At 33.1% G+C, this 27,191-nt stretch overlaps 1 protein-coding gene across 7 annotated transcripts; it reads right to left on the bottom strand.

Moving 5' to 3' along the window:
• Window positions 1-1,876: 1,876 nt before the first annotated feature.
• On the bottom strand, window positions 1,877-26,375 carry Dab (DAB adaptor protein). 7 transcript variants are annotated; one of them, XM_074180933.1, is made up of 12 exons: window positions 25,670-26,375; window positions 25,399-25,613; window positions 23,509-23,652; window positions 23,180-23,320; window positions 21,809-22,027; window positions 19,227-19,551; window positions 13,272-15,083; window positions 10,863-11,093; window positions 4,597-4,888; window positions 3,730-3,926; window positions 3,420-3,671; window positions 1,877-3,084 (listed from the first exon to the last, which is right to left on the bottom strand). In XM_074180933.1, the coding sequence occupies exons 1-12, from the start codon at window positions 25,704-25,706 to the stop codon at window positions 2,168-2,170; spliced, it is 4,782 nt and encodes a 1,593-aa protein (XP_074037034.1). In that variant the 5' UTR covers window positions 25,707-26,375; the 3' UTR covers window positions 1,877-2,167. The 7 variants fall into 7 exon arrangements, with proteins under 7 accessions (XP_074037034.1, XP_023016898.2, XP_074037036.1 ...); XM_023161130.2 differs by having other exon boundaries at window positions 21,809-22,033; window positions 25,670-26,374; XM_074180935.1 differs by having other exon boundaries at window positions 13,272-15,035; window positions 21,809-22,033; window positions 25,670-26,374.
• Between the last annotated feature and the right edge of the window lie 816 nt (window positions 26,376-27,191).

The raw sequence follows: 27,191 nt of genomic DNA, 5'->3' as shown, positions 1-27,191 counted from the left end.
ATTTAAATTTCGACTTTTAAAGCTCGTCAACCTTCAGACTGAATTTTTTGCAGACAATTCTATATCATCGTGTGCATGAAGAAATAGCGCTTATTTTGATATAAGATATAATAATGAAACAGATGGCGTCAATTATCAGAATTTACCTGTTTATACTTGCTAACCCAATAGTTACGCCAGGCAAAAATAGCCCACCCAATACAGATGGTAAAGATCATTTCTATTTCAGATCTTCTACTGAAATTATTTGAAATTGGTTTTATTAACTAGGAATCCAAATATTCAACAGTCCCAGACTTTCACCTCCATTTGCATATCTGGTGAAAATTTCTAGCAATGTCCTTTTTTCTTCATAAGATAGTAGATCCAAAAAAACTTAGGGTTCACTATGAGTAACCCGATGTACTATTCCTGATGGTCGTACCATAAAGATTATTTCCGCCAAAAACTCAGAAATGGCTGGAGATAGCGAAGTTGAAACAAATATGAAATAAAGCTATAATCAAATATATTTCATATGGAGCAAAAGTCAAGTTAATGTCCCAGAAAATGGCCTACCTATAACTGTTAGAAGTCGAAAATGTCGAAAAAATCGGAGAAAAAAATTGCAAAAATGGAATTATCTCCCTCCGTATAGCATTTCGGTAAAAATGTCTTTTTCAAATGATGAATATTTCTTCAAAATCGGTAGTATAACTTTTTTTGATAGTTTTGGAGATTTTGAGAAAAACGTGATTTCCCCTAATTTCTAACAAATATTTTCTGAACTATACTCATTACAAAAAACTATAACAAGATATTTTGTTAACCTTCTCAATAGAAACAAAAAAAAAGTTCCACGAGTTTTATCGATTTTTACAGTTTTTAGTTCATATATCCCTTTGCCATACATTTTCAAAGACCAATAAAATTTTGGTTTCTGAAATAATTCCTGAACTATGGCAATTATGGAAAAACTCAATGAAGTATTATCTTCTTTTTGGGAGGAAAAAAGGCCCCATGAACCCTTTTGTTAATCGATAATTTCTGATTGTTCGAAATTTCCTGAAAATTACCTTTTCAGTTCCTTTCAAAAACTATTGGTATCTTGAGTACATATGACCTTATAACTGATAAAAAAATTCAGATCGATAAATCATTTCTTCCCTGAGTTAATTGATCCTGCTTAGAACCTTGAAACTTTTGGAAAATCTACGGAAAAACAGCTTTTTAATTCACATAAGTCAGAGGTTCCATTTCATTTGTTTTTTCAAACTACATACATTTTGAATAATATCACATTGGATTGGTTTGTACACAACATACATACTTAATTTTATTTTTTGCAATTATTTCTTCAGCTAATTTTTTCCTAAAATCACAGTAATTATCTACTAATTCATCCGACATTTCTTGTTATTAGATAATTATTGACTTTGACACAGTTAATAGAAATTGAATCTTGTTTTATGACACATTTTCTGACGACATTCCATTATTTCCTGAGAATTTTACAATTTTTTTTTTCAATTTCGAATTTGAATCTGGACAGATTTTTTCAAATATAGTAATTTATATTTATATGTTTCATACTCTTATTCTAATAGTCTACTTCTTTAAGTGTTTTTGCAGTTGATTATATAATTCTGTTGACTAAATTCAATATTCCATTTGTGATTCACTGCTTTCTCATGTTTTCTTTTCTGTACGACTTTATTTAGTTATACAATATACTATATCATTATATATAATATAGCAGTAAACAGATATAACATTGAAATTATATAACAGGAAAAGCATTGTTTCACAAAGAACAGATCAGATCAACCATTTTAACAGGTTATTATTGTTATTTGGCATAACAAAAGTATTCCAAATCAATAAAAAAAAAACAACATATGAAAAAATGTTCCATTATATTTTTGAAATATGATCACACTTAGAATGTACAACTAGATATATAAATTATCAAATAAAAAATGAGTATGTTCGTCAGGATTCTAGTAACATATTATAACAGTAACATTAAAATTCATGATAATTAAAAAGAGGCAGCTGGAAAAATCTATAAAATATAAAATAATATCAACACGGTTTATCACTTACTTCTCTATGTATTATTATTCACACATCGCCCCAAACTGCCAACAGATCATTCATAATAAATTACCTAAATTCTTCTAATAAATCAATTTTCAAAATCATCAGTCCATCTCAGTTCTGAGCTTCTCGGCAAGGGTTTTTGGTCTTGATTCGGCTCTTCCCCAAAGAAGAACTCGTCGTCAAATGGGTCATCTTCTCTTGCAAATATATTGACCGATTCGGATTTTTTCAAGTTGTCTGTCCTGGCCCCTCCCGAGAGTCGATTTTTTGAGAGCATTTTTTTGCGTCCGTTGGTTGCATTCTCTAAATTACTAGCGCTGAATTCGTCCTCGTTCTCTCTATCTATTTCCTCCTGGATGATTCGCTCCTCCACCGGCTGTTCAGGTTTATCACTAGGAGAAAAGTCGTCTTCGAAATGTGACTTGGTTTTAGTTGGATACCGAGGAGACAATTTCGATGCCCTCAATGAACTGCCCCTCTGTCGATCTTTAAAATCCTTCTCCACCGGAGGGGAGCTTTTTTCGAACATAGTTTGTTGTCTCAAAGTCTTGATTGGTCGAGATATAATAGGTGATTCTGTCTCCGAATTCTCGAAATCATTATCAAAGTTGAACTTTGTTCTGGGAGTGATCACAGGGCCATCATCTGTCACAAAATCGTTCTCAAAAATCAGCTTTCCTCGGCTGTTAGACTTTCTAGGGACTGTACCTGCCACATTTTCTTCGGTTTTGGGACTATCTTTTGTCTTTTTTCGCGTCAGAGTCGACGTTTTCTTTCCTCCATCGAGTTTTACTTCTGAAGATTTCTTGATCGAGCTCTCGGCGAATTCCCCCTCTAACATTTTGGAATGAACGTGGGGTTTGTTTCTGTGAACGGTTCTCATTGACGGACCTAACTCCATTTTGTGTCGGTATTGCGAGGGTTCAGAGTATTGCGAGTCTCTACTTCGAGATCTTCTTCCAGGTTTGTACCGCCTGTCACCTCTCTCGCCATCACTGCCACCTGAAATGTGATACATTCATCAATAAGTTGAACAGCAAAAGTGTCACTGCCAATCTTTTTTTATACAAAACATTTTTTTCTTTACTATATCTGAAGGGAGAAAAGATAAAAGGATGAACATAAACAGTACCCGAATTTAATCTCTTAGGAAATGATTATAACAAATAGAGTGGATAGATTCCTGCTAATGTACACACCTGTCACCATTTCTATTAAAATTTTATTTTCAGATATCACACAGGTCATTAGAGGCAACATTTGAAATTCATATCTCCAAAAAAAAAATTTAATCTGTAGTTTCCTATTCATTGTATAGAAAAAACACATTCAATTACCTGTCCCTAGATGATGCCTCGATTTGATTTCTCCTGTTTTTCTGTCCATTTCAGAAGCGCTACTTGGCCGTTTCCAATTTCTCTTTGACATATAATGGGGAGAATTGTCAGGTTCGTTTGTGTATTCATCTTCCCACGGAGATTCTTGAGATTCCCTGCTATAATATCTCTCGTCGTTTTTACGTTCGCGCCATTTCAGATGCTCAGGCTCGGATGACGTCCATCGGCTGCTGCCATATCTAGGTGGTTTTTCTAAAAGAAAAAACTATCATTTCGTCCAAACGGGATAACTCGTAAACGTTATATTTACCATGTTCTGTTTCCACCCAATCGGAACAGCACCACCGATCTCTCACGTCTCGTCTCCTCCTGTGCCTTCTGTCTTCACTTCTTTCATCGCACCACCGATCATTTTCATGCTCTCGGCTGCCGGTACTATGTCTGCCTTCCATTTCAGGGTCTCTATATCGATTAGACCATTGAATTCTTGAATGTTCTTCTTCATATCTACAACAGCAACACCAATGAAAAACTGTAATAACTCAGGAAATTCAAAATATTATCGATTTAACACTCTTTAAAAAATTACAGAAATAAACTCATTTGTCGTCGATGTGGAGACCATCACGAAGATTAAAACTGTATAGTTACTTAAAAAAAATGCGCTAACTGTGACTTTTCGAATTTAACATATAAAAAACCACCCTCTAAAATTATACATAGGAGTGAACAGGGAGCTCGCCAGTCAGTCATCGCTAAGCATCCTGTGAAATTATATATTGGAGTGAACCAGGAGCTCGCCAGTCAGTCATTGCAGAGACTTCGAGATATAACCTTTTTCATCACATTCAACACACATATCACTGATGATGTCTGTCAGTAGCAGACGAAACGTCTAAGTTTCATTTGACCATGACCTACCAGCCTGGCTGATTATAAGGAAGATTTAATATTTCTTTCGGGTAGTAATAATATCAGAATTTGTAAAGTTATTGAAAGGGAACTAGTCAATTGCAGCAGTTGGACCAGTGATTCTGGATAAGTGAGGCAGGAGTGGTGCCTCTATTAATATATTTTCTCAAAGAGAATAATTCAGGACATTATAGTTGCAGCAAAAATTTATATGTACTTTTATGACACTTTCATTTCATCTAGATCAGAAAAGACCAGCACTTACTCATAATCATCATCCTCATCCCAGCTGTCTGTAAGCCTACGATCACGCTGTCTCTCAAAAGAATGCCCTCTGGCGTACCTGTATGCAGTTCTTGGATCTTTGACTTCTCGTTTTCGAGGCTCTTCCTCCCAAGGGCTTACATCTCGGGAGCTGGAAGAATGACCACCGGTGGCTTGACCCCCGTGCTGCCAGTTTCCCGCCTGTTGTCTTCGTCGTCTTGGCCTCTCGCAACATTCGTAATACTCTTCGTCGTAACTGTCGGTGGAACGACGATTGGTAGAATAATAGTGAACTACGGAAAATTGTACATATTTATGATGTACTGTTTGGAACCTTTGGTGTAGTAATGAATATTACTGGAGTCTTTTCCCAACACCAAATCGTCATTTTTAACAACTCGACACGTGTTTCGATCACCAAGTGATCATCTTCAAGAGGAAGATAAAACTTCCTCTTGAAGATGATCGTGATCGAAACACGTATCGAGGTGTTGAAAATAACGATTTGGTGTTGGGAAAAAACTCCAGTAATGTACATATATTGTTAACAAACCTAGCAATTTTTTGAAAAGTTGCAATATAATATTGTTACTAATACATCCTTGACAATTTTACCACGCGCTGGCTTCTTAGCCTTAGTGGTTCGTTTGTTTATTTCAAAATGCAATTTTTGTAGAGTATTGAATGATGTTATTTAACTTAGTACATTTGAATTTAATTAAGCAATTTGTTATTGATATAATTATAACTTTTTTCTTTGGAAATAAACATTATTATTATTATTATTATTAATTAGTGTAAACAATTTCATCTATCGAGAATATACAGGAAGCAACAGTGAATCATCTGGAAGGGATGATAAACAAACCATAGAACATTTGTCAAATAAAGGAATTGACTGGAAAAATTGATTGATGTCTAAGAACAAAATACGCAATGCCTACATTTCTATATGAATTACAAATTATGGAAAAGGAATAAAATGAAGTAGGAGTATTAGTGTGATATTGAAGTACATCATTTGAACAAAGTTGGTTGTACTGTAACTTTGTGTATTGACCTGTCAAAAGCATTTGACAGTGTCAGCCATGAAATTTTATGCAACAAACTTGATACATCTTTGGACTTAATCACATCCTATTTGACAAACAGAATCCAACATTTGATTGAAAATAATTAAATCAGAATCAATTGTGATAAAAAGAAGTGTGCCACAGGGATCCATCCTAGGTCCATTATTATATATACTGTACACAAATGAAATACCAAATGTAGTTAATGAAGATATTGTATTATATACTGACGATATATCAGTCATCGTGAAAGAAAAGAACTCTTAGTTGGTCATGACAAAGACAACAAATGTGCTAGAAGTATTAAACCAGAGTTGAATACCTTTGAATATAATAATCAAAATATAAACATATGCAATCACGTGAAATTTTTGGGACTGTTGATAGATAGGAGACTGGAGTGAAAAAATCGCATAGCCTACTTATCAAAAAATATTGCAATGCATTGAGAATATTGTCGGAACATGTCTCAACCAAAGCTGTCCTCTCTGTATACCATGCTTACATTCAATCTAGGATAAAATATGGAATTATATTCTGGGGAAACTCTGTTGATATCTCTAGGATACTCATACTACAAACACATGTATCAGGTATATCTGTAACATGAAAAAAAAACGGTAGTTGCAGAGCTACGATATATATATATATATATATATATATATATATATACAGGGTCCTGCAACAGTGGCGCGGTGTTCCATATCTCTACATAGGAAGCAGATAGGAATCTAATTTTCTATAATATTACCTTATTGCTCGAGCTCGACAAAATAAAAATATTGGCGGTCACACAGGGTGTTCGATTTTTTCTGGGCGGATCCCAACTGTGTCTTTTTAAATGGCAACCTATATTTTTTATCGCTTTTTCGGTTTCTTCATAGAAAATAAAATAAACTTTATGTATATCTAGCATGACAGGTTTTTTTTTCCAATATTCGTCACTCAGAATATTTGAAATTATAAAGTGGTGCCAAGTCCAGTTGAAATTTTTTTTTGGTCGAATATTCTACATTGGTAACTCTCTCAAACGATATATCTGAAATCGACCTGTGATATACAGGGTATGAAAAACCGCTTGCCAAATATTGTAAATGAAAATTTGCAAAATCTTCCTTATATTAAATGGAACACCCTGTATATTATTGATCCATAAGAAGCGCCAACGAAACCTCTACAAATTTCATTAAGTATTCCCTATGGCTAAGTTCAATAGTTTTTCTTAAATGAGCATTTCTTTCGAAAAATGGTCATTTTTTTAAAGCGAAATCCATTTGACGACTGATAAGAATATACAAAAAATACCCTTTCCTTAAAATATCAGAACAACTTAAAAATGATAAATGCAACTATACATACATACAGAGAAATGTCAAATATACCGTTATAAACATTTATAATAAATTTCCACTCACTCTGAAAAATCTTCCAATTTCAACAATGAAATGTCGTTTGAAAAACTACCATGCAGGAATTCTTAAATGATAGTATGCTAAGTATATGAATTTTATTTATATATGCCTGATTTTATATTTGTTTTTTATTAAAACTACGCGTGTGATAGTGTTGATTATGTATGTAAAGCTTTGATTTGTAATTTAATTGTTATTTATTACTGACATGTTCTACACTCCTTGAAGTTTATATATGTACATTATATGTAACCTGAGCAAATAAAGATCTATCCATGTCTTCAAGTTGTATCTTGATGATGAAGGTTTTAGAATAAAAACAAGCACCTTGAACTAACATACTGTGATCTGATTTACCTACTATATTTATCAATGATAATGATGTTTCTCTCAAATATCAGTTTTTGTCACGCAATTTCCAAAAACTGATTTTAAACCTTTACGGGGAGGCCAAAACAATGAGAAGAAACCTATGTGAATGACACCATCTATACCTATAAATTTGAGAGATTCAGAACAGATCACTCTAGTTCTAAACTCCACATGTCGTTTTGTGTTGGTGTTGTCTCGGAAGTTTGTCTGTTGCAATGTTTTTAATTTTTTATTTTTAATGTGTATCTAAAATGTGTGATGCTTTTTAAAATAGTAATATTATCAACACGAAGAAATTACTTTTCGAGCCCTGAAAAAGAATTTAATTAAATTCGAAACGCCGCCAAGAAAACAATTGTTTTAAAAAAAAAAAATTGATCCTGTTACCCAACCAACCTTTCTTCTGAAAAATTATTGGATCACTTAACTAGTTAACTGATTAAAAGTTTATTCGAATCACCATAGTTTTGAAATATAAAAAAGGGAAATTAATTCTGGAATTCCCGGGGTTCTGTGTTAGGTCCCATTCTTTTCATATTATATATTAATGACCTCACCAAGCTTAATATTTCTGGGAAGTTCACCTTACTTGCAGATGACACTACCATACTTTGGAATAATGAAAACAGTTGTGAGTTGCACAAAATAATCTCAACAAATTTATTATCATTTAGATGCCTAATCAACAAACTTTTTTTTTAAGGCAGATCACTGGAATCTTAAAATAACACAAAATTTCTAGGAGTGTTCATTGACCAGATTTAAATATTTGTGGATCATGTTAAACAACTCAGTTGAAAAGTCTCCTCTGGCTGTTATGCAGTTAGAGTAATTTATAAGGAATTGGGGTTCATCACTGCAAAGATGGCGTACTATGCACTCATTGATTGTCACTTATGCTACGGAATACCGTTTTGGGGAGCACGCAGTCCAACTTTATTCAAAAGTCTACTAATTTTACAGAAAAGGGCAATAAGGTATATAGGAAACCTTAAACCAAGAGACTCCTGTAGAACATTCTTCAAAAAACAATATTCTTACAGTAACTGCATTACTTATACTGGAATCTGTGTGTATAATAAATGAGCATATACTAAATTTTGCTGCATCCTCTTCCCATTGTAACACCCGAAACAGCAGACACACTCTGAAACTCACTGTGCCACCTAAAAACATCACCAGAGACTCCATATTTTACAACGGTGAAAAAATGTACAATCATTTGCCTACGGACATAAGATCTGCCAATATAAATGACTTCCAATTCAGGAAGTTAGTCAAACATGAATATTTTAAAGATAGCTTTTAACTGACTTACGCATATTTTTTATCTTTACTTATTAAGGAGCTCCTACGTTGTTACTTTTTATGTCTACTCTTTTATAAACTTGACTTTTACTCTTTTATATATACATATCTTTTATATCCTCTATTTTAACATAGTTTGTACCCATGCACCATTTTTATTTTCATTTCATTTGGTATGTATTGCATTTTTTTAAGTATTTACTACCCAAGCTTTGTCTACAATATTATGTCTTATGATAATAAAGCATATTATTAAAATTATTATTATTATTAAAAACATTTATTGATTCCCAAGAAACTACAATGGTTTATACAGGTAATTATTTATATAAGAAACATTCATATATAAATATATAATTTAAAAAAACTGGATAAACAAACTTAGGTATCAGCTTTTGCCGTTTCGACATCGACTGCTGAATGAAAAACGACTCTTCGTCTTTTCCTATAGCTTGTATTGCAAGGCAACTAGATAACACCACAGCTGAAAAACGGTCGATATCGTGGCTTGGCTTTGCAACATAACGCAATCTTATCTTCGATAAGAAATGTTTGAATTATTGTCGATATTCACAAATTGTTCTGGCTTACATATATCTCAGCCTAACACCACTAATGTGATCTATTACAGGAGGAAACTGCATTGTCTGGTGCTGAATTACTAATGCTTTGTTCTTGGTATCTAGTTTCAACCGTTGAAAAATATGACAAAATAAGAATCGGTTTTTGAGAAAAATGGGTTGGTGCTGACTTCATTCTGAAAATGAATTCATTTCTCCTAATTTAAAGCCTAAACGAATCAACAGAATAATGTTATTCAACACTTCTCTAAAAAACTTCATATGAGCTTTGAAGTAGGAGAGATACATTAATTTACAGGTTAAAGTCAATACCAGTTCATTTTGCTTAAACAACTCATATTTTTCAATTACAGATTGACTCCCGATTGAACACCGTGAGAGTCAAAGTGCAAGGTTGACATAATTTTCTTAAAATATTAAAGTTGTACAACGTGCATTACACATATTAGATATGTGTGATATCAAATTTCAGGTACTCGATTCAGTTTTTGAGAATTAACTTCGATATTGTGATATCACACAAATGTTAACGATCAAAAACAGAATTTTGAAATTTTTGCTTTTCCTTATACTTGCAAACTTTTACCCCCAGTCGGCATGATTAAGTTTTAACACTTCTTAATTTATAGTCCTTGGACAAACTAAGCGAACTATAATAGCTCACTACAAGAGACATGCTTCACATATTTGGTTTCATAGGCCAGAGAAGTTCATTGTTGCTCAACATACCACAGAGAATGCTTGAAATTATTGAGATCAGTACTTAACAACAGGTCTGTAGATGTAGTTGAAATTTTAGATATCGAACTTTCGTTTGATTCTGATTGATCATGAAATACCCAAACAGTCAACTACTGTTTAAAAATTGGCTCATATGCTTAGATTCATGATTCCTCACCTGACACAATCTTACAATGCACCTCCATTGTAGTTCTTGAGCATTTACTTTCAGCATTCGACATTAGCATCCTTTAGGATCAAATGAGAATAAACTTTTTTTGCTGTTGGATGTTCATACAACACTTTATATATGCTGGTGGAACTAGTTTAAAGTTTTTTATGGTATGAAATGTCGAATTTTTTAGTCAAAAAGTTCAGAGCATTTCATGAGAAAGAGGATCATTGTCAGGCAGTGCATTAAAACTTGACAGCTACTTCTAAATGAGCGAAGCGGGTCAGAATGAAGAATTATATTGGCGAAAATACATTAACCATTTCCACGGAAAATACAACAGCCTTATGATCTGGGAAAGTATAATAGTTTTATTCAAATATCGGTTGTAGTTGACCAGCCTTGTAAATGAAGAATTCGATAATACCTCAAGTTTTACCAGCTGGGAATCTCGCTAACTTACTGATAAAAAGATAACACTGTCTTCTAACTCACTATAGCTCTCTTAGTTTTTTTAGGAACTATTATTCAGAAAACTTGAAAAACGAATTCAATCGATAAATATCTGAGGAAAACATCTGGAGGAAATGACAAACACTAAATATTTTCAGCAGCACAAATGACTTTACCTGCAGGATCTGCAGAAGTATCCCACCAACCTTCTTGGTCCCGCCTTTTCTTTGGATATTGCTCCGTTCCGCTACCCGAATCCTTACTCCTCCATCCTGGAGGAGACCCGTTACCAAACTCTTTCGAATCACTAGACCAAGGGGATACTCCTTCTTCGCTCTGTTTTTCCTGGTTTTCAGTTACTGATTCTACGGGAATAGTTCCCTGATCGAAAATCGCCCAAGATTCACCTATATTAGGTGTGAAAATATACAATAACTGTAAAATTTGCGAAGATTATAATTCAATAATAATAATATGTGATGCAGTTGGCCAACACTTGATGAAATTCTATAACTTATTGAAGTAACACTTTATTTTGAGATTTACACTAGACAGTTTACAAAACCTCAATGCATGTTTCACTACAAAATATCGTTCTCCAGCGTTTTTATTGTCGATGAAAACGCTTGAGAGGAAATCGCACAATAAAGTGTTACTTCAATAAATCAATAACAATAAACATTTTTCTTTAATTCAATTTACATATCAGACATCTCAGCAAAAACCGTATTTCTGAACAGTCAAAGAGTAAAAATCCCAACATAAATGGTTCATGTTTCTCTATGACTTCGACACTCCATTGTTACATATTTTATGTACAGGGTAGTCATGTATTTTTGCTTTAAATTACAATTCTCATCACTTGAAAGTCAGTAAAAAAAATATATGAGAACACTCCACAAAATTGAACCATTTTTTAAAATCTTCTATTCTTTTATCACATTTTTCAACAAACTTTTTTCCTGAATACAGCAGTGTATCACACAATAACATTTTCGGGTAATTCTACCTATCCGCTGAATAATGACGATTCATATCTCTATCGAATAATACACGGTAGTCACGAAAAATAATTTGGTGAATTCTTTAACTTTCCGGATTTCCAGACTCTCTGGAATAAAAGAGTCATATCAATTTCAGGCCTCAAAGAAATGAGCAGATCAATAATCTCACAGATAGACTGGCACTGATTAATCAAAAAATGACATCAAGACTGGTCTGGGGATGCCAGGACATTACAAATTTATCAAAATAAGTCAAAAACAAACATACAAGTGAAGATTATGAAATACTGTCATCCTCAATAAAAGAAAACAGTTTGCATTCGAAAAAAGTATTATTCTCTATTGCCACCAACTTTCTGAAAACATAAATATTTGTACATCACAGAGAAACCTATTTTTAAAAAAGGGTACGTTGAACTCATGGAAAATTACAGACCCATAAGTATTACACCCAGTATCTCAAAAATATCTATATTAGCATATTGTACATAACTGTTTAGTGAAATTCAACATGGGTATACAGTACAGAAAAAAAAATTTGATATAAGGCATATTCTTAGGTCTGTGTAAAACCTATGATTGCCTTAACAGAACCCTATTACTGATAAAACTGAAGAGGTATGGTATAAGTTGGTTGGTTGGTTGAGGCGGGTTGAATCTTATCTGTCGTAATGTACCCAAAAAAATTTATATAAAAAAATCAGGAAGCTGTTTATTAATCAAAGATTTCAGCTTCGAACATGAGAATACCACAAGGTAGTATACTGGGCCAAATACTTTCCATAATCTGTATAAATGTTCAGAAAATACTGGACTTCAGTTGTCCAAGATGATGCAAATGTTTTTTGAACAGAGAATAACGTTATCCTGAATCGGTTGGGACTTCAAAGAAATCCAAAATTTTATTTGAAAGTAACAAATTACTTCTAAACGTATCAAAGGCCCACACAATATTATTTCGTGCTGAGAAAATGCAACTAGAAAGCCCTTAAAAAATTAAAATCGTGGAAGTTGATAGGGAAATAACTAGTAGCATCAAATTTCTGGGAGTTCACATCAATGAATTTTTCAACTGGACTGAGCATACAGAATAAATGTGTAGTAAAGTGAATTTAACTGTCTATGCCATCAGAACTATCAAAGTACCTCAATTCAATAAAAATATTTTACACCCCCAGCCAAAAACTGAGAGAAACACGGAAAAAACAAAGTTATTTATTGAAGACCGGAGACTTTTTATAAAAAAAAAAAGACAAATATGAGGTTAGGTACAAGAGACATTCTAATGAGCTTCGACGTAATGTCCTTTTATATAATGGTTCTGGTCAAAAACACTATTCAGCTAATCTGAAAAGTATTCCTGATAGACATAACCACCCTATTTGGTCACTGTTTGTCTTTGGCGTTGTTTGTAGTTCAGAAGCTGAGATTTTTAAGAAATATTGATATGAAGGTTTTTATTAAAACGTAGCACCCTATATACTGGATATCCATCAAATGTCTGTAAGTTGACTTGATTACTGAACTGAAAAAACTAATACGGAAAAAATCAAGTAATAAAAAGTAATTATAAATTCTCACCTGTAGCATCGGCGGTCTTTTTACCGACATCAGAATTACTAGCAGTATTATCAACCTCAGGCGAGCTACCGCTAACAACGTCCGATAACGACCCCGACGTCAATCTGGTGTTGTTCTGAACCATCTCCGTGATAACGCTAGGAACGGGACTCTTCACCAATGTCGACTTAACTGGAGACTTGATGGGTGTTATAATCTCCACTTCGCCCCCGTTCATAAACTCGATTATGTTCGTTTCCAGAGGAGAAATGGACTCCTTTTCCTTACCTTCCACATGAAGAGTATTCTCCCTATTGATCGTGTTGAGATTGTCCGTTTCTTTAGATACTTCGTCATTCAAAATATTTGCTTCAGAGGCGTCTTCCTCCTCCTCGGCAATATCCTCGATTTCTCCCGAGCGATTCCGGTTTACATCCTCCTTGTCCGACTCGGAGTGCTTCAGCTCGATCTCTACGATTTCCCTGAGCGCCGCGTACCTATCAGCGACGGGAGGATCCGCTTCGTTCAGCGGATTCAAATCTAAGCTCACATTGCTGTTCGCCGAATTCTCCAGTTTCTCCTTTTCCTCGAGTATCTCCTCTGGTTCCGAGTCTATTTTCGTCTGCTTGATCTCCTCCTGTATCAGCTCGCGGAACACTGCGTACCTGTCGTAGGTCGGATCAGTAGCGCTGTTCGAGTTCTCGAAATTGGCCGCGAAATCGGCTTGAAAGGGGGGAAATTCCGCGAACGTCGAGGTCTCGATCTTAGAGGTCGCAGGAGGAGCGTGGTCGCTCGATTTGATAAAGTTCGACAAGAAATTCGTTAATTGCACTAGTGTCATATTGCTAAGCTGGCCAGGCGGAATGTTGAGCTTGCATGCCAGTTCATTTAGTCCACTCAGCGTCAGCTGGCTCAGTGTAATGTCCAAACCGTCCAGGGACGTTCCCAAACCCTCCTCGCCGGAAGTCACGCCTGACTTCGACTCTAAAGCAGACAATACCTGAGCGTTCGGTTTCTTTGTACTTTTCTGAGGCGGCGGCAGGAATGATATCGGCGTCAAGTAGTCTTCCTCGCTTAGGGAAGTGTTGAAGTGCTTCCTGGGTCGCTCCGGAGGATACTCCGAATCGAATTTCGCCTTTCGCGCGGGCACCGGCAACGGAGGGCCTTTCTCTTTGAACTCCACGCTGTTAACGGCGGTCTCGTACTTGTCGATGAACTCGTAAGGAGATTCCTCCGCGTGGTAGGGTGGCCTAGGAGGCGGCTTGACGGCTAAGTCGTTTGTTTGTTTCTTAGGCGGAAGCGGAGGCGGTTTTATGTACATGACGTTAGGCGTGGGTCTGGGAGGCGGTTCCGGAGCGCATTCCCCTTCTGAAGACACGTCCAAGCTCGGATTTTCGTGAGAGTGAGACAGTTTGTTGAATTGAACGTCGAAAGTGCTCTGTCTGCTAAAAGATATGCTCTTTGGCGAGGTGCTCAGCGATATTTGACTCTCAAGCACAGAACTTTTTGGAGATTTAGACAATCCGGTCTGAATGAAGTTCTGTAACGTGTCTTTTTTGTCGGGACCGTTAGCGGGAAACGAGCTGAACTCCGTATCGAACGGATCCTGCTTCGAGAAATCAGAGTCTGCGAACGGGTCTTCTTTCACAAAGGGGTCCTCTCCGAAGGGATCGACGGTAAACTTCGGCGGTGTTTTTTTGTTGAAATTCGTTGCGAACAAGGGCGGTTCTTGTATAACGGTACTGACCAAATCATTGAGGGCTTTTTTTGGTGGGTTTTTGAGTTCTTGAAAGAAATGTTTTCGGTCAATATATGGCTTACTTCTACCGGTACCTACGGTAAAATAAAATAGTTTTTTCATAACTGAAATATTGAACTGAACTCAAAATTGAAAAAAGCGAACTGAAAAAGAACGAATTAGAAAAATTGAGTATTTTATTTTACCACAGATAGAAATAATTGAAGAATCGATAAAAACTGAATCTAGTGATGTAAAATACTGAGTGATGGACGAAAATTCAATCTACTTTGAAGTGTTAGGTTTCAAGCGATGATTTTACAACAGTCATTACTGATATGACAACAATCGGATCAATTCCATAACAGAATTCATGTCTTTTTGTTTTTAACTTTTGCAAAAATGACATAGGGTTCTGGGATCTTGAATCATATCTACGCTTCATTTGCAAATGATATTCAATTTCAACAAATAAGAAACATTTGACATTTTAGTTTGCTCAGTTAGTGGCTGTACAATTTTGATAAAGAAATGATCGATATTATAAAGGAAATACAAACTTTCATAAATATTTCGTTTCTAGTGGATTCATCCAGTGGATTATAGTAGATAATGGCATTTCAAAAACATTTACTATTTTATAAAACTTTTCTCGCTTGGATGATACTTTAGTATAGGTATTTGAAATTTGATTACTATTTGATTGATATCTATTTTTTGTCTGTAACTACTAGGGAATAATATTTGCATCATCAACCAGAATTTGCACTAGCTCTCCTATATTTTGCTGCTTTGGTAATTGACTGAATTCCAATTTGATAAATACATGTAGATCATATAAGTATTTGTCATTACTCTTTACATTACTGATTGTGATGTTTTCTGCTTACGATTGCTTTGGAACATGCTAAGTCAGTATTTCACCGATAAAATTAGCAACATGTTATCTCTATAACGTCAAAACATGGGGACCAAAACTAATGACATTAAGAACCTTTTTATACTTTCATTTACTGAACACAAATTAGAAATTTCCTTATATATTTGAATTTTGAAAGTGTTTGAATGAAAGTATATAATACAGCTTCAACAACCCAATGGATGACTCCAGCACATGAATGAAATTTATTTTGAAAGTATCGAAAAAAGGAAAACCATTATAAAAATTAATTGAACTCTTTTATTTCTTTGATTTTGAAATTGTCAATAAATTTTAAGTGCAAGTTTTCAACACAAAAACCACGACTATCAAGTTTCCAATGAAATTAACCCGATTGATAACATAAGAGGAAAAACTGTTTGCCACTTCCATTTCTGAGAAAGGATTATACAATGATTTTCAAAAATTTTACATATATACTTTTTTATCTGTCAAAAAATTTTACTTTTTACAAAACGTTCAAAATAACGCTTATCAAATTAAATAAGAATGGTTTCAAGATTCATCAAATAAGAGAAAACAGAACTACTCAATAAGGTTCAGCAGCAAACATCATTTGTGACTGAATGTAAATTTGTCTTGGCAAAAAAGATGAGGCTACCGACTGAGAAAAATCAATTTTTGTTGGTACCATGTTTTATGTCTTTAGTAATTGACCAAGATTCAACATAAAAAGTGAGAATTGACCTTATTTCATATGCAACTACATTGAAGTTCATTTGTGATGAATAATTATCAAAGTCATTATTTATCTTCATAAATATAGAAGATATAGAAGAATATATGAAGATAGATTTATCAGGTACGCACATACTAGCCCATATTTCAATTTTTTTCTAAAGCCATTCAGTTTCAAGTATATCTGTATCATAATATCCCATTTTTGTCGAATATAAGTAAAGTATAAACATGTTTTGAAACTTTTCAATATTATATTTGTGACACCGATAATATGGACTCCATATAATCCATTATTTTTGATGCCTTGTTCGTTATATCTATTATGTAGGATTTGAAAGACATCTCTCAGTCGAAAGTGACTCGAAAATCCCACATCTCCTCTGTTCTGGCCAAAATGTCTCAATCGATCTTATAACTGTTGAAAATACTCATTTTCAACAGTTTTTATGTTGTTTGTAAACTTAAATTTGAATAATCACAAACATGTTTGCATATGTTTTGACAATTTTCGGCCATTTTTTGCATAGTTTCTACTAGATGGAAAAATATTTGATTGACCTGAATCTTTTCTTGTCCAATTTTTTGCAGAACGTGCCATTTTCTTATTAAGTCAAACAGGCAGCGAGGTCTTATTATATCTTTACTCCAGGTAACACTTTCAAAGCCATCATTTTAAAATAAAATTCCCTTTCTGTCACTTTAGAGAATTTTCATAGCACTAAAATTATAGCACCGTTTAAAATAGATATTTACATGACTCAATAAATATGTTTTCATAACGCTAATTCACTTTACAATAATTTACAGTTATTAAATCTTTTTTATAATGCTAGATGAAAATGGTATTTACATTGATATTAATGTTGATTTTAGTATCTTCTATTGTTAGAAATCCTCCTTCATGATGCCCAGTTTTCTTTTAATTAGAGAAAAATTAATTATAGATAGCAATGAATTTATATCAATCATTTTCCTTCTATAAATGTGAAAATCAAAATGTTCTGACAAACCAATAACAAAAAAAACATTTCAAATATCTTAAACGGATAGCTTGAAAATGATTCAATAAGCTAATTAATCAAATATATGATTTTAATTTATACTAATTGCAAAAAAAATAAATCATGTTGATTTCAAATTTATAAGTAGAAAAAAGCTAAGAATAGAAAATAAAAAACGTGGAAATGAAAAATGACAAGCAAACAATCTAGATCAAAAGAAAAATATGAAAGTCAGCCAAGAGTTTGTTCTTGTATATGTTTTCATTAAAAACTGAATCAGAAAACTTTTTTCACAAATAGCGAAACTCCAGAATTTTGTGAATTATGGGAGAGTTGATGAATTTCTTCATTTCCTGAAAGTGCATCAATTTAATGCTATAAAAACCCACAAATCAATTTTCTCTAAGAAGGCAATTTCACATTCCACAAGGCAGTTGTTGTACACACCTCAAAAACTTCTAATGCTCAATAAAACTCAAACCTGCTTTGGAATATATGAATATATGCTAATTTTATTAAAATGTATGTACTGACGTCGGTAAATACTGATGAATGTATATAACACCAATAAATTATCTATCTATCTATCTATCTATATGAAACTCTGCCCTTAAGCATACTCTGGCACTGTTAGATTCTATTCAGAAAAGAACCATCCTTTTGGTTGGGAACGCAAACATCACAAGCAACCTTGATAGTCTGGAACATCGAAAGAAAGTTGGGGACTTGTCTCTTTTCTATAGGTACTTTCATAGAAAGTGTTTGACTGACTTAGCCCTCTTGATTCCCCCCAGAGCAGTATAAGTCAGAAGTATCCGGCAATATATAGCTGCCTATTGTTTCGACGTTCAACTTAGTACACTTCGAATCACACTTTTTAAAAACTCTTTCAGTTGGAGAACATTCTCCTTATATAATAAAAGTTTTCCAATGCAGTCTTTCCAATAATTTAAAACAAACGGAACTTGCTACTTTCACTTTCAGTACGGTACCTGGTTGCCAACGCTGAAACAAGAAATTGAATATGGAAATCCAGTGCATTTATACAATCGAAAGTATGTTTCGGTCATTTCAATTCTTTTGAAATTTCAAGTATCTAAATCAGGTGACTTTTTAAAAATAAAAGCAGGTTTGGGAAGTTAATTAAAATCTAATTGTTTTTTGATAAAAAAAAATATGAAAATGAAAAGTAATTGACTAATTGAAGCCTTTTTTCTGAAGTTTACATGAAGCGATGACATCGCAAAGTAAACTTTCTAGTTTGGCCTTCATTATACTTTTGTTGATTTTCTATTGTTCTGAATTTAATTATTTCTTAGATCAAGGAACATTAAAAACCCAGAAAGTATTTTTTGTCGTTTCATAATTACTTTCTATATTATTTTCACTTTTCAACAACATATTCTGTTCTTTATTCATATAAAATGAATTATTTTTCACGTTTCTTTGTTTCAAATATGCCACTAGTTTCAGGAAAAGTCCTAATCTCTGCAATTCAACAAGAAATCAAAAAAACTCCTCATAATGCACCAAAATCCCAGATTTCTTACTGTACTACTCCACTTCTCAGACAAACTCCAAGCCCCAAACCAACTAAAACGAACTAATCGACTCACCTAAAGGATCCAATTCTGTGAAGACGTCGAACTGAGAAAGAATCTCTTGTTTGGTCTGTTCGTGCTTATCGTCTTTCGTTGGTTCTGAAGGCAAAGGCGAAGGATCTTCGAAGATGCTGTTGCCAGCAGATGGTGTAAACCAATCACCGCTGCTCGGCTCTTCATGTGAACTGTTGAACTCATGTGAAAACGAGAAATCCTTTTTCTTGTCCGTATCCATGCTCGCTCCAGTGTGTGGAGTCTTGGGGCTGAAAATGCTGCTTGACTCGGATGTTCTACTCGCCCGTTCTTTGCCCGAGGATGGGGGAGGAGGAAGAATTGCTTTCTGTAACACATGATTACTCAATCAAGCTATTATGTATTTTTAATCAGAATGTTGGTATTTTTTCATATTGGTATTATTTTATTTATAATGTGACAATGTATTTACTATTGTAAATGAATTAGTTTTCCAACTAAATAAATAAATATATTAAATATATATATTTGGTATATATATATATATATATATATATATATATATATATATATATGTATATATATGTATATATATATATATATATATATATATATATATATATATATATATATATATAAAGTGTGTCTCACTTCTCATGGAAACACCCCCGTATCTTCCGTAATATTCGAGGTAGAACGATGAAACTCTCAGGACTGATGGAAATGCTCAAAAATGCTCAAAATGCACCTACCACCTGAATGGGGTTGGCCACACTGTCCGCCACTCGCGATAGAACACCCCATTTTTACGGTAAAACATATTAGGGGGCAAAATAGGCTCAAAATTCCTTCAGATTCGTGATCAGGGCTACCAACTTACTACGATTCCACTTTTTTCTGAAAAAATTTCAGTCCTGAAAAATCCGAATTTGTTTCACACCCCCCGTATCTTCCGTAATAATTGACGATTATTTTTTTATTTTGACATCAAAACATGAACGAAATTGTTTAAGAGAAACTCGACTGTTGTTTTCACATAAATAATTTATTTTTTATTTATTTTCTCTCAATAAGAGAGAAAATGGTAATTTTGTAAGAGGAAAGGAAACATGTAATCAGTGAGGTTTTAGGATGGTTAATGTTAGTTCATATTCTCATTTTCCCATTATTTAAAAAAAAACAAGGATATTTTGTGGCGAAAAATGTTATTTAGTTCAAAATTCTTTCGAAGTACTACTTTCAAAATCATATTTTCATTTAAAAAACAAAACAATCAATTCCAAATGATTTAACTGTTGACAATTTTATATTTTCGTGCCTTCTATGAAATTTCCCTCCAATCGAACACATTTTTCTATGCACCTTCTATTATTTCCTCCAACTCTTCTCAGTTCTCTAGGTGTGATTTCTCTACACGCCTGTATAATTCTTGCACGGAGATCTTCCTTATTTGTTGGCCTATCCTTATGAACTTTATTTTTCAAGTTTTTCCATAAATAAAAATCCAGTGGAGTTAAATCTGGGGATCGTGGTGGCCATACTACGAGAGGGCTATTGGGTCCTATCCATTTCATAGGTAGATTCCTATTCAACCAAACCCTTGTTATGCCACTATTGTGAACTGGTGAACCATCTAACTGAAAAATCATGCTGTGTCTCACATCCAAAGGTAGTTCTTTCAACACACTGGAAAATGCATTTTCGAGAAAATCAACGAATAGTCGTCCGTTTAAATTTTGATGGCCCGATAATATTTTCGTTCAGGATATCACACCACACATTAGCTCAGCAGTTGAGAAACTTGTGCGAGCTAAGGACTAACGAGGTCTTACCTTTTAACGTGTGATTCCTAACACGGTTGCAGAATCATTCCAGCTTCAACCAGATAAATTCTCTCGAGAAAAATATCTGGTCGAGGCGAGAATATATACATATACATGTATATATAAAAAAATCAATTATATAGTTTAAAAATAAAAAATTATCATAAAAAGAAATCGTCTATGAAATAACAACACTTACTAAAAAGGATCTTTTTCAGTCTTGATTTAAAAATGTGAACATTGGGGGATGATTTTATATGATCATCAAGAATATTATAGAGATTACAACCAATACAATAAAAATTTCTTCGATACAGAGATGTGCGATGAAAATCAGGCTGCAAGAGATTTCTATGACAGGTGTTATAGCAATGATTGTTATCTATTGCAAACTTATTTTTATTCTTATAAATATATGTGCAAGCTTCCAGTATATATAAACTATAAATACACCAAGAGTTATAAAGTATTGATATCTAAATACAACAAAGAATTTGGAGAAAATACTGGAATACCGTTGTTTTCTGAAAATTTATTGTTGAAATATGTTTCTTTCTGTTTTAAATTCTCCTCAAATTCTGCAGCTTATGCAGTAACTATATCATCAGGAAAAGGTTGAATTTTATCTTCAGATTTCAAATAAAATATATAATTAATATAAATATTAACCAAAATTGGACCCAACACAGAACCTTGTTGCACTCCATTCTCAAATTTTCTTCCTTTATTTGAGGCACCATTAATATCAACTTGACATCATTTATTTTTGATGTTTTATAACGAGATTTGTTAGGCACTTACTGTTGGATAACTGATGAAACTATCCCCGAAAGGATCATCTTTCGAACCAAAAGGATCGGACGGCGTAATCCTTTCCATTTGATTTAGGCCCTGCTGCAAACTATTCAGCTCCAATTCCAAATCCACCAAATCTGCAACAGCAGTGCCTGAGTTCTTCGAATCATTGGCGCTGCTCGCTTTTGCGTCGGCTACTGATTTTATTGATACGTTCGGCACACTCTGTAACTAACATCATAGAAACAGTCAATTCATCAAATGTAGATAGTGAAATTGAAAAAAACTTATTTCAGGGATGCTTTCATACCAACGAATTTTTATTGAAAAAATCTGCTCGAATTTTAAAAAGGAAACTAAAGGAAGATTGCATATAATGATTGTAGAAAATCACTTGAAAAAGCTCATGTCAAAGCAAAACATGTGATATTTTTTCAAATAAAGTTTGTGGAGATCAAATCGTTGAGGTGCAGTTTTTGAAATTACTATGGATCTTCATCAAGTAACGGCCGAATCAATCAGAAAAAAATAATATTGTTGTGAATCCAAATCCGACACTCATTTGTCTAAGGAGAATGTGCTGGAAGCAACTATGAATTACTTCAATTCCACCTGTCTTTGGTGAAAATGTACTAGTTTTGAAAAAAATTCAAGATTCCTTCCTAAGATATTTAAAAGAAATGTTTTCTTAAATACGAATATATAGTTAGTTACCACAAATTGCACACCCAGCATAGATACTTGTACTATTGATTCAACTGATAACCTATTTATTTTGTAGAAATTCATATTGAATATGGAATAAAAAAATAGCTTTTTTTGTAGTACTTATTGTTTGTTTAAGTACTATTTTTTCGTCTTTGAATTTTGCGTCCAATTCATAGATGTGTATATACAGGGTGTTCCAAATTAAGTCGGCACCATTGCCAACTCTGTTATTATTGATGCTACGAATTCGGTTAAATGGGCAAACTAGTAGCATTTTTAATGGCCTTCTCGATGCCGAAAACAACAAAAAATTGACAGTTGCGTTTTCCAATTATTTCATAAAATGATATTTTTTATCATGCATTTCGATTCGTAAAAACATTCTCAGCAACAAAGCTCGTATCACCTTTCTTCCTAAAGTTGAAAATGAGCGACTTATGTGAAAATATTTATTTATTTCACTATAACAAAAAATTTCTTTGTTTTGGCCAATAAAACCTCATGATTGTCCAAACACCTAATTTTGGTACTTATATGAAAATTAAGAATTTATCTTGGAAGAACTTACAATATGAAGGCAATGTCTGAAAATATTTCAATCTAGTGTTATTTGATTTTTGTTTTTGCTGATGCTAATAATTAAAGTTGTTTAGTTGAAACTGCACCTACTTTTGAACTGGAACTAGAGCTATCAGAAAATAGTGGAGATGAAGGGTAACAAGTTTTCTCTAAGTGTTGCTTTGCCAATTCTATTTCTTTCTTCTTCAAAGCAAACACCACTTGGAAGAGATCTCTCATTGCTATAACAACCTGAAAAAAAAAACAATACACGTTTGAAGATTTCAACAAAAGAAAGTTGGCATCAAATGTTTGTTTTTCTTTCGCATTTCTGATTTTGAATAGCGAATATTTTTGAACTTTCATTTTTATATGAGAGTATAGAGGGGGGCATAAGTAATGATGATACATGATATGTTCAAAAAATAGAAAATATATACCTGACTTGCAGCTTTATCAGTCTTTATACCAAAAAACCTATGACCAGTGTCAGGAGAACCAAAAATGTATCCAAAAGCTCGGGAATCAGTCATATCCTGAGCTATGAATGAAATTTTATGAACTGGATGGTGATAAAGAGAATCCTGAAACAAAAGGACTGAAATGAAAACAGCTATTCATACATGCAGTTTTCTTTTTTTATTCTTTTCAATGAAGCAAGTATACAACAAATAAACTTGTCAACAGAATATGTCAGTTTGGAAACCCTAGGTTAGAATATATACCTGCCAAGATATCATTATATGAAATATGACCTGAGGAATAACAGTAATAAGTATTATCAAGTGGTAATTTTTTCACATCATGCAAAGGTGAAATTTAAAATAGCTTGAAAGATATTAGATGGAATCAAAATAAATAAATAGATGATCTTTATCAGTTCTTTGGTACAAGCACCCATACCGGTGTAGAGCTTGTCAAATTATCAAAACAATAACATTAAATATTGAAAAACACAAGTTTCGACTTCTGAGGGTTGTCGTTCGTAGGGGTGCGACAGCTGGTTAACGGAAAAACAGCTTTTAAACAGATTTTAAACAGACAGAAACATAACAGACAAACATACAATTTAATATAAAATCTAAAAAAAATGAATAAAATAAAAAGAAAAGAAAACAAATACAAATCGCCAAACAACTCAAAAGTCTATCAGCGAAATATTCTTCTGCTGAATAATATGCCTTTAATAGAAGCATGATTATCAGTTTCTTCTCCATCTTTTTAAGGGGCAAGTTTTTGATGAAATCGGGTATTTTATTATATATACTTATAACAAAAAAAAGGAACATTTTTCTGTACAAATGTAAAACATGTCATTAAATTGAGAAAATGGGAGTGATTTATATCAAAAGTTTCAAATGAAGACATGTTTTCTTTAACAAAAATAACACATTTGTACACATACATACTTGTAAAAGTTAATATTTTCTTTTCAGTGAATATTTCCCTACAAATCTTTGTTCGGGAATAGATTGAAAATTTTTCTCAAACACTGTTTTTGCAGAGTGAATATTTGCAGAGTGAATATTCGCAGAGTGTTCCAAGGGTTCCCCAAAGGACGATATCATATCTAATACAAATTTCAACGTGTCCATAGTATGCCAGTAGTGCTACAGTTTGTTAAACATGTTGTGATATTACTTTCAAAGCAAAGCAGTTTCTTGATAGAGTTGTTGCAATGTTATTTATATGACCCTTGAGCCCAGAAAAAAAATCAAGAAACAGCTTCCAGTGTTCTTAACCCATTGCTAAATTACTATCACTACTAGTACCATTTCGTGTAAAATTTATAACTTTCGTCTTATTGGTGTTCAATTTCAGATTATGGGCTGCTAAAAAGTCTTCTGACAAGTTCAGAGAAGTGCAGATATTATTTTTTGTGAAGAAGCATCATTTGTTTTGATAAAGTTAACTTCCTCTAATTTTTTTGATTCTTCAATTACGTCTATCCAATCTAGTATATAGAATTTTCAAGTACCATCAAGACAGCTACAGAATTTTAAAACTTTTTGTGGCTAAAATCATGTTTTATTGTGATCACACAGAAGCATATTCATAGAGTTATGAAGGTAATTCATATAATTGTAGAATGACACTTCAAATCAGTTTAGTTGTAAAGTTAATTCTACACAATTATTTTATCCAGTTAGGACTCATAAATTAACTTATTATTGCAATTTGTATAGAGTATGTAATACATTTTTTAGACTATTGTTCAGTTTTTGAATTATTTTGTGAATTTATTTGTAAATCAATGAATGAAACAAAAATAAATTTAATCCTCAAATTTGGTAACTAGTACGAATAAATTGTGATAAATAGAGCCTTACTCCAGTTTTTTCATCTCTTAAACGTAATCCATCTATTGCAATGTTGATAGTTATTCTCTGTTTATGCTCTCCCGCAGCCCTGATGGCCATTTTCAGATCAGAAAGTGCTTCCTGGCACATCCTATCGCCTCTTGCTTCGGAAACTTCCAAAATTCCAATGAGTTTGGCTTTGAAACTTACCCCATCTCCCAAAAATCGGGTGGTTTCGTTTTTATCTAGAAAATATCTTTCATGAGGTATTCAAATATACAGCACTGAAAACCTCACTCACATTTCATGGGGCTTGTTTTCTTTCTTAAAGTTTGCATTTTAAAAATTCAAGATACTCTCAATAAACTGGTTAGACCCATTTGACCATCTGGTACCAAATCAATCACAAGTTATCACATTCAATTGACTTTCCAAGACTTATCACCCTCTGTTGAAATTGCTCTACTAGTATTTATTTACTTCACTTATTTTAAGATTACATGTTCACATTTGCTTTTATTATGAAATGCACTAGCTTAGTATATTGATTTGGGATTCCATTGATCAACCCACATTAAGGGGTGTAGCAAGATTTGGGAATACTAACTTTGCAGCCCTTGTCTTGCACATGCCCAGATCATGACAGGTAGATTTATTGATTCTTCAGAAGAAACTGTATATCACAGAATAATGAAGTACCTTCAACTTAATCAATTCTAAAGTGTTGCGAATATATTGTGAGATTGAACTAACTACCCACCACCGTTAAATGTTTATTCCTATCAGTAAAAGATTCAATCATTGTAGTACAATACCCTCTGTGTGACTCAACATTTCCCCATGGATTTCTTCTCTGTTAAAAAAAACACATTTATATCACCATTCTACTGGATTACATAAATTATCCAGTAGTTCCGGCACCCCGGAAAAAATTGGATGTTTAAATAAACATTTAAAAAAGATTAACGTCAAATTGACGTTTGTTTGTTTGTTAGGAATAATAGGTACAGTGTTGCCAAAAGAAAAAAATTTTTCGTATTATTTTATATAAATGTAATATATTCAATGAAAATGTAATATACATCCATCATATTATTTATGTGGAGATATTCGACTTGGACGTGACCTTAAAATAAAAGAAAGAAAAAATCCTAATTATTTCATCCTTGTTATCAAAGACACGAACAGTAATATTTAGGAATGAAAAGGTAAAAGTATTGAAAATAACAGAATATTTAAAATATATTCGAGTTGAATACTAAGGTAACATTTGAATGTTTATATTCAATTTTCTGAGAAAATCTGATCGAGGAGATTTTTTAGACTGAGAACATGATTGAAAGACTGCAAAAATTCCACACGGTTGTGGAACAATACCGATAAAAATATATTACATACAGTGTTTAAACACTATCATAGGTTAAAAACATCAAACACTAACATTAAAGATCAAATTCAACTTTATACGAATTACGTTATACAGCATAAAACGAAATTTGAATAATTTCTTTAGATATAAGTTCTGACTTTATTAAGGTATGGAAACGTATACAGTGACTGAAAACAATAAAGAAATGGTTTATTATTATGTTGAGTGATGATAAGATACAATGTAAAAATATATCTATAAAATAGTAACTGCAACAAACTATACACAACAAATTATTCCTTTAATTTATCACATCTAATATAATCCATGTTTATAATCGTGTGTGTCTGGATCTTACTATACGTTGAATATTATGTTTTCAACAATGAAAGAATTCGTTCTGTGTTGAAGTGCAACTGATGGTATTCTATATATTTTTCTTAATTGAAATTAA

Source organism: Leptinotarsa decemlineata, unplaced genomic scaffold (genome assembly GCF_025532065.1).
Source record: "Leptinotarsa decemlineata unplaced genomic scaffold, Ldec_3_MD MMD2_tig00026307_RagTag_RagTag, whole genome shotgun sequence".
Taxonomy (NCBI): domain Eukaryota; kingdom Metazoa; phylum Arthropoda; class Insecta; order Coleoptera; family Chrysomelidae; genus Leptinotarsa; species Leptinotarsa decemlineata.
The sequence above is the reverse complement of the archived record's forward strand: the minus strand, read 5'-3'. Positions and strand labels throughout refer to the sequence as shown.